This window comes from Excalfactoria chinensis, chromosome Z (genome assembly GCF_039878825.1).
Source record: "Excalfactoria chinensis isolate bCotChi1 chromosome Z, bCotChi1.hap2, whole genome shotgun sequence".
Lineage (NCBI taxonomy): Eukaryota > Metazoa > Chordata > Aves > Galliformes > Phasianidae > Excalfactoria > Excalfactoria chinensis.
In genome coordinates this window covers 31,649,525-31,658,996 of record NC_092857.1, presented here as the reverse complement: position 1 = coordinate 31,658,996, position 9,472 = coordinate 31,649,525, and the positions used below count along the sequence as shown (strand labels likewise).

Sequence of the window (9,472 nt, the reverse complement as noted above, 5' to 3'; positions counted from 1 at the left end):
AAGAACCTTCCTAAAGCACACTGTATTTCTTTCCTTTTAAAAGAAAATCATTTCAAAAGCTGAACAAAGCCACTATTCCTTGTTTTATAGATGATACATGTCTGCATCCTGGCAGACCTACAACATCGCAGGTGGAGTCCCAAATTGTCATAGTAAAACACACCCAACTGTAACTGAAATTGCAGTTTATGGTGATCAATGCTAGTATACTGTGATCCCAGTAGCAACAATGACTTCACAGACTTTATTAGACAACTATAACTCCACACAGCTTTTCTGAGGACAGAAACCTTTGTATGCCTCTTTATTACTCCAGAGTGATGCAGTTCAAATACAAAAGGTTTCTCTGAAAAGAATAGTATGATTTCAGCAAAGATCTGTATTTTCTGCCCTCTAATTTGTTTAAAACACATATATACAAGACATTTTGAGTATGGTTTCATAAGACATTGATATTAAAAAAAAAAAAAAAAAAGTTTCTAAACTAACAAAATTTCTATTACTTCTTTGATTATGGACAGGGTTTGGAAATAGACTATCTTTACAGTCTCCTCCAACCTAAGACATTCTATAATTCTGTTCCATGACAAAGAATCAGAGACACTTTTATACTACTTAAAAAGTGCTTAGCTGTAAGCTACTGCATAAGAATTCTTATAGAAATGTAGCCAAAATAAAAAGAACTTGCTACATTGAAGAAGACACATTTCTTAACATTTATTTATAGTTATGTAGCACAAATACTGAAAAAATATTTAAATATGAACCAAATTTAACTTTTCAAGTTGCAGTCTTTTTCCATTATTATAAATCTTCACATATCATAAGGCTAATCTCCAAGGAACTGATAGTTTGCGACTTAAATGAGTACAAACATTCATAAATCTTAGTCACCAGGTCCAATCCTTGATCCAGCAGAGCCATCCTCAGCAGGTTGGCCAGAACCATGTCCACAGAAATCACAGAGGAATAAAAATCCAGTCTCTCTGGGCAACATGAGACAGCTGTACTGCACACGCAGTTAAGAAGTGCTTCCTGATGCTCAAGTTAGAAAATCTTATGCTGCAGTTTGTGCCCACTGACTCTTCTCCTAGCACCAGGCACCACTGAAACTAGCCTGGATCCATCTTCTCTACTCCCTCTCTTCATGTATTTATACATTGATGAGATGCCCCCTGAGCCTCTTCTTCTAAACAGTCCCAGTTCCCTCAGCCTCTCCTCAGAGGAGAAGTGCTCTGGTTCCATTTTCATCTTGGTAGCCATTGAATATTTCTGGTCTGTCGAGGTCTCTCATACACTGGGGGGCCAGAACAGGACACAGCACTGCAAGCGTGGCCTCACTAAGGCTGAGCACAAGGCAAAAATCACCTCTCTTATCTACTGGCAATACTCTGTAATACTTGTTGGTTGATTAAAAAACTGCACTTTATGATCTTTGTGATCAATTTCAGTACTTAGAAAACAAAATTTACAGCAACATGCTTCAAACAGGATATTATCCTCTTGATATACTGCATCAGTAGGAAGAAATAGAAAATTAATCCTCAAAATATTCATGTTGCAATACTAAGTATGCCAGGCAAGATGTGGCTTTTGTAACACTGATCATTTGTTCCATCTCAGCCTGGATTGATCTACAATATACTAAAAAAAGAAAGAGCCAGAGCACCTCTTCTACAAAGAAATGCTGAAGTAGTTGGGATTGAAACTTCTCTGCCTCTCTGTCCTCCATTTGTTAAGGGGAGCTTATAAGAAAGATGGGGAGAAACTTTTTACACAGTTTGGTAGTGGTAGGACAAAAAGAAAGAGTTTTAAGCTAAGAGGGAGAGGTTTAGATTAGATATAAGGAGAAATTTTTCACTACAGAGGTAATGAGGCACTGGAATAGGTTGCCCAGAGAAGCTGTGAATGCTCTATCCCTGGAGGTGATCAAGTCCAGGTTGAATGAAGGAATCTGGTCTTGGGGATGGTAATGCTGCCCACAGCAGGGTGGACTGGACAAGATGCTCTTTAGCGAACCCTTCCAATTCAAATGATTCAAAAGCATCTCCTTTTGTTACCATTGGTAAGTATCTGACCGAGCTTGTGACATATCACATAAATGCTCAACTGTTTCTGCAGATGGAAAGACTGAAGCTACATTTGTTTACAGGAGCAAATTTTTGGTGCAGTTTCTCTAAATAGTAATGACAAGTACACTGTTTCAAACATGTTGGGACTAAGGAGCGTGCCAGAGTCTAAATGCTGATGCATGATGCAAATGAAAACAGAGTGACTTACAGGGCGAAGAGTTTCACTTACAGAGTGAAAACAGAGCCAAGAGAAAGACAAGCAAAAAACAATCCATATTCACCACTAAGTTAGTTAGGAATGCTCCACATCTGGATTCTAATTTACACAGTCCACACTAGTTAACTAGTTCAGATGCCACCACAAGCAGGCAGAGACTAGATCAAAAAGCTTACAGTAACAACGCACACTAGATTTGACTCATTTAAAACATCTAAAGGAAATGAAATATAAAGTAAAGCTGATGACTGTAGGCTGCTATTAGCCTGCAGAATACTCTTTATTACTCAGATATTTCCTGAAGTTCTTTAAAGAAGTAAACAAGATCTTCTGCAATTAGCAAATTTTATTGCTAATATTATTAAGCCATTCAAGATAACACAGACTAAAGCTAATGCCAAAGATTTACACCAGATCCACATGGGACACAGTATGATTGTGTAATTAACTTTGAGTCAATATGCAAGTCAGACAAATGACAAACTCCAAAACCTTCTTCAGATCAGTTATAAAGTTTCAAGAAAACATCTACCAAAGAACTTTAAAAGAAAAAAGGTTAAGGATGTATCAAAAATGTGAACACAAGTAAGAATTCCACTTTATCTATTTTATCATTGGTAAAACAAAATCATCAACTAATTAAAGAGGAAGTTTAAAATCTTATAAAAAAGAGGTTATGTATCTTAAGATAAGGAATTTTGAATAACTGATACTTTGGATACAATTAGAATAATAACCCTAGAATGACCATTAAGACCAAATCCAGGGAAGATATCATACTCTTTTGCTTTATAGCAGATTGTTACTAACATAAACTTTTAAGAATTAAACAGTATGCTTTTTTATAATCTAAGCTCTTTTGTGTTCATGAATACAGTCCTTGGTTACAGATCCACATTACTTATCCAAGCTAAGTTTTGCATTTAACAAACATACCATCTTCATTAGTTTCCCTGCTCTCCCCAAAACACTAGTAAATACAAAATATGTAAATATATTTCATTAAAAAAATAATAATAATTAAAAAGGAAGAAATCAAGCAAAAGAAATTCAATATCATTGTGATTCAATATCAAAGCTTTGCACAGAATCATAGAGGCTCAGAATCATTTAGGTTGGAAAATATCTTCAAGATCATGAAGTCCAACCATCTGGCTAGCACTGCCAAATCCATTATTAAATCAGGTCCATAAGTGCTATGTTCACATGTCTATTGATAACTTCCAGGGATGGTATCTACCACTTACCCGGGCAACTAGTTCCAAAACTGAAACTTCCCAATGTCTCACTTAAACCTTTCCTGGTGCAATCTGGGGCCATTTTCTCACACCCTATCACTAGTCACCTGAATAAAGTGATGAACACCCCCCTTACTGCAACCTCCTCTCTGGCTCTCTTTACAGTGATGAACTCTCATCCTCCTCCAGACTGAACAATCCCAACCCATCAGCTGCTCCCCATAACTCTCGTTATGCTTCAGTGCTCTTCTCAGACCACATCATTGCAACTCAACATCTTTCTAATAACGAGGGGGACAAAACCGAATAGGTTACTGAAGGTGCGGTCTCAGGAGTGCTGCCTACAGAAAGACTTTTTAAGTCATAATATGGCCTTTGGAAAATGTCAAGTACAAGTGTAAAATCTAGCAAATTACAAAGCTGGAAGCATATGAGGGAAAGATTTATTAAAATAGATCCAAATGGTACACTAACCCTTAGAGATTTTTAAACAAATCTTTCTTTCTACCATAATACTTTTTTTATAATCTAAAGTTTATCTCCACAGTCAGGAACAACACAACAAATGAAAACCCATACATTTTATTTTCACAGAGAAAATGCAAAAATTTCTTCCTTTCTTTCTTTTTTTTTTTTTTTTTAAACAGGAATAAAAGTTTTTGTTTTTTATTTTTATTTTTGGTGTATTTTGTGGCTTCATTAGAGCATAAAAATAAGAGTTGAACACAGACACTATTACTCAGGTTTCTTCCTAGGGCAGATACAATTTACTTGCAAAATACCCTCTTAGCAAAAGCAGAAAAATCACATTACTGCAGAGGCAGAATAACTCATTTTTTCCTTAAAAAACAAACAAAAAAACCCTCTGCAATTTCCTATAAAACTGTTTTGTCCAGAAGCTTAATTACAACAAGAAGAAATAACCTGCGCTATTCCAGAAATGGTCTCACCTGTAAGCCACTAGAAGAATTCTGATGTAATGTATTTAAAGCATCGTGAGCCTGCTGAAGTTGTTCCTGTAACTGACAGATCTTCTGATCTTTTCCAAGTAACTGATCCTGAAGAGAGGCACACCTTTGCTGCAGCTGAATTTCATTTGTTTTTAAAGTTTCAAAACACAAAGTCAATTCATTATAAAGCTGTAAGAGGGGGGGAAAAATAACATCAGTGAAGGCAGAAATGTTAATGCATGAGAACAGGAGGAGAGGGAGTATAATTTAAGTAACGTGGATGCAAAGATCACCTTCTCTTTGGACAATCATTTCTTATTTCATGTCCACCTGCATCATAGAATGCACTAAACACTGGAAAGCAGTGATTACAACAAAATCTAAGTTTCAAACGATTTTCCAGGTATATAAAATTACATCCGAATATCACCAGTTTCAAGTGCTTTTTAATGGCATTTAGCAACAAAAATAGATACCTAAAAATCAAGATTTATTTATATACTTATTTATTTTAATATGTTATGTAAAATATAGGTAGGAAAAATATCGCTTAATGGCACTCAATGGAAGCTGGGAAAAAAACAAAGCATCTTTCCTGGGAATGACATTAAAGGATTGAGAATACAAATAATATCCTTGTGTTGCCTAGAATATTTAAATATTTTAAAAATGTACATATACACTTTTAGTATCTGCTAGATAGCAATATATTGAATCCAATAATGCCCAGAGCATTTCGTATGAACTGAAAAATAGTTGCTTAAATAATTATTCTGGGAGAATTTTTTCATACAAGCTATAAAATCCAAAAATGCCATTAGAAAGTTTTATTCCTGTGGTTGTTCAACAGTTCTTGATGAAACCAGAATACTGCAAATATTCTGAAGTTACTTTATAGGAAATTCCATATGTACTAATAAATTCGAGAACTACACCTAGGTAATAACAAGTACTATGTCTCATATAGCTTACAAGAGCAACTTATTCCATAAGAAAACAAATATTCCACCCCTCCACTTTCCTGTTTTTAATATAAAGATATGAGGCCTTAAAAACAAAATCACACTTTTATTAAAGAAACAAAACAAAACAAAACAACTTGAAAAATAAACCTGTAGCTGAATAAAAAGCAGTTTGGATACTGAAGGAAAGTATGTATGCTTACTACCCAAACATACACTCCTTGCTTTTTTCATTGCAGTTCTCCATTTCTTTGAATGCTTTTTTTCTCCAAATAAACAATTTCACTTTATTTATTCTACCATAAAATAATCTGTGCAAGGTATGCACTTCTGCACCTAGCAGTTTGGAAGGCCAATTTCTGCCATTCCACCCAAAAGAAACTAATTAAATATTAAAATCAGAAACACAGAGGCTATCAATATTTTTTATTGGCAGTTGTTTTACTTCTAAAAACATTACTTTACTCTTCATTTTGGTCTCTCTCTTGTTACCTTTACTTAAATGATACAATTTGTTGTCAGCTTACATTGCATAGAATTTAAAGCCTTTGGAAAAAGAATCTATTAGATTTGGAAACTGTCTACCTATCGCTCTGTAGGAGATTTGGAAACAATGAACCTCATTCCTTTCCTCCTTCCTATCATCTTCTACTCCTAATGACTCCCAAAAGACAAAGCAATTACATCTTGCCTATTCCCAAAACAGATTAGAAATCGTGTCTCCTAGGCAAAATTAGTTCTATGTCCAGATACACTGATACACTGACTATTCAGCCTTAAAAAAATGGAAATTCACATTGAAATTTCTATGCCTACTGAATTTTTCATATATATTTAAGACAGTTTCATAATCTCTGGAAAATGAAGTTCAAGATTAGGCAATTGATTGTGGAAAACAGTATTTCACAGGAACATTCATTCACCAACATGCATTTTTAGATGATGTCTTTCCAAATGTATGGAACATCAAGACACAGTTACTTCCAGCTATAGCTATATAAGCACATTAGGTAGATCATACTGAAATGACAATTTGTTGGTTTTATGACTAGCAACACTGAAGTGGTCATAATTATAGTATCTGAAAGGTAGCATTCTAGTAAGATGAATGGAGAACATGAAAAATATGCTTTTTTTTATCTGGCAGACACATCCTCTAATGTAGCTAATGCATAATTTTAGTAGTAAATATGCACCAGGACAAGACAAACAGTATATCTTTTTACTTGCATAAACTTTTCCAACCTTCCCTGCTTTGAACACAACAATATCAAAACACAGACATTTGAAGTATAAAACTCTTCATACTGTGTTACATGCATTTTTTCAAATAACATCAATGCACTAGCTTATAGGAGTAAGACTAAACAGAAAGTGTTCAACATCAGGAAATTTCAAAATCAAATAAAAATAAATAGATTTTTCAAATATTAAGAATATTTATCTATGAGCGCAGAGTTTAAGCATCACCATGACAGATCTATACAGAATTTCTTCACTTTTAACAGGTTAAAAGTATCTGATCATAAAATCCACTTGATAGTATAGGAACAATAGTAGTAGAGCTTAGCATGGAGTAAATAAATAGAACCTAATTAACAAACCCCCAACAACAGAAAACAGTATCATAGACTGAACTAAAATGCAATATAATCACTAATAAAGATATGAGATTCCTTGGAGTTTTCACCAACAAAGTCAACTACCAGGACAATCGTTCACTTATCACTGATGCAACCTTCAGTACATTTGACCTGACAGTTAAGTTTCTCTCAGCTCTTATCCTGTGTGAGAGAACAAATGCATTTTATTCCAACTTGTGGATCAATCTGTTATCACTAATATTCATGTATGGTTTTGGTTTTAGGTTTTATTTTGTGGATTCAATGCTACTTGAATAAAAATAAGTACATACATGTGATTTTTAACTTTGCTTAAATGTTCTTGCAGTCCTGAAAAACTTAGAAGTGAAATTTAACCTTAAGCTAGCAAAGCCAGTAACTTTAATGTTCTGATAGCAGTTTCTTAGACTTAAGGGAAAGCAAACTATTTGAGCAGACAAACAGCATAAAATGGACTGGGAAAGTCAACTGCAAGCACAAAATTAACTACGATATCTGAAAATGCATCTGCTGCTATATTCGTTTTATCTAACTTCAGTGCACTTGATGCAAATTTTTGTGATGCCTCACAACTGAAAGATCTTAGTGTTTTCTAGTTATCCCAAAGATGTACTACTGAGCAATGCTTTTCTTCATTATACATACCTACTCTACCAAAACCACAATATTCCCTATTTGTTGTTTTAGAAACTAAATTTCAGTGTGCTAATCATTATTTCCTATTTAATGACAAATAATATTTCCATTTCACTAAAAGGGCTTTCCACAAAGAGATTTTTAGTCAGCACAATTAACTAAGAACCGTAGGGCTGTACAAGATCAAGAGAAAGTACAGCATTATACAAAGAAAGGCCCTAAATTGTAAATTCCAGAAAATTGTGATAAGCTAGCTAAGGAGTTCAGAATCTCTTCTTGTCTTATTATCCTTAGTATTGATTGAAGTATCTCCACCTTGAAATTGTCAGTGAGGACAAATCTATTGAGTCTCATTAAATCCAGCACAGGAATGAAGTCCCCAGAGTACGTGGGACCACTAAAACAGATGCTATGCATTTTAGAAAAATATTATCTATCCTTGAGAATGAGAACTATAGCTGTAATACGAAATAGATACCAATTTGTTTCCATAGATGTTATAACATAAAAGAATTATTGTAGAAAAGAGTGACTGTGGCACCCTTAAAGTCTGTATTAAAATAAATTTTAATAAAAAGAAAAGGTATCTGTACATCAAGTCAACACAACTTGATAAAACAGATTACAGATCTTCATGTGTATATGTTGCCCACTATAGCTTGACTTGAAGAGAATTGTAGTCCTCAGTGGATTTATGCATAATCCAGCACAAGTTCATGACCTTGATCTCGGTTAAACAGAAAGATACTTTCCTTACTCATTCTATTGCTTGATACTACACATCGACATCAGTTCAAAGAGCAGCTGTTCCTAAATGGCAGACTGTTAGGATGAACCTGGAGTATGTCAGCCAGGCACACTGCCTCAGCTATAGCATATACTGCCTATCTGACCATTAACAGAGAGGTCATTGATCTTGCTGTAAGGGACAATATATCATAGGGTGTACCCGCTGATAGGCTCAATGCCATTTGGAACAGTTAGAAAATATTCCTTTGTGAACGTCTATGGAGTAACTAACACATCCTTATCTAGCTGTTGCAGCCAGCATATTAATAACACAGAGAAAACAAACAGAACACATATTTGTCCACAACCATTTGCCTTTCTCATTCAATTTAAAAACAGGCATTTGTATCATTTTTATAGATGTTGAGTCTTCCAAAAGCCTTTTGTGATTTTAGAAGATCTTACCGCTTGAGAACTGCATGTTCCTTTGAAGAAATTATAGTTTGATATTTTATAAAGTTTACTAGTCAGAAGTATATCACAGGATGTCATGGTAAAGGAAAAACTTTTCCGTTCCAAATTTCTCTTGAATTAATTTGATGAACAAATTAGGAGATCTATTATGCTCTGATTTAAGGAGCTTACTTTCTAGTGGCATATTTTTATTTTTTTAAAAAAGAAAGATTTTTTCCAGGCATATTAAATGTGAGCTAAGCCTAGGTTAGAAGAGGCTTGGCCTATAGCAATGCCAGTATACCAATCAATTTTCCACACAAATGTAACTTACACTAGCAAAATATTTTTCACAGGAAAGGATAAACTCTTTCCTCAACTGAAATAAGCTGTACGGGCAAAACTGTTATTATGCAGAGTAAATTTAACTCTTGAGACTGTTTTAAAGCCCTAAGTGAAACCATTAGGAGAGAAGACAAAAACCTAGATAACTGAAAAGTTATATAGAGAAGCTGATGTGCTTCTCACTTTTTCTATATCTGTTCAGATATAAGTAAATCATTAATTCAATATAAGGAAGAGACCATAGCTTC

General features: G+C 34.4%; 1 protein-coding gene across 1 annotated transcript in view; it reads right to left on the bottom strand.

Annotated features, from left to right (window-relative positions):
- The window catches only part of CNTLN (centlein), a 181,599-nt gene that overhangs the window by 116,794 nt on the left and 55,333 nt on the right, over positions 1 to 9,472 (bottom strand). Inside the window, exon 9 of the mRNA XM_072359615.1 lies at positions 4,478 to 4,666. Within this exon, the coding sequence (XP_072215716.1) occupies positions 4,478 to 4,666 (189 nt within the window). The remainder of the gene's footprint in view (positions 1 to 4,477; positions 4,667 to 9,472) is intronic.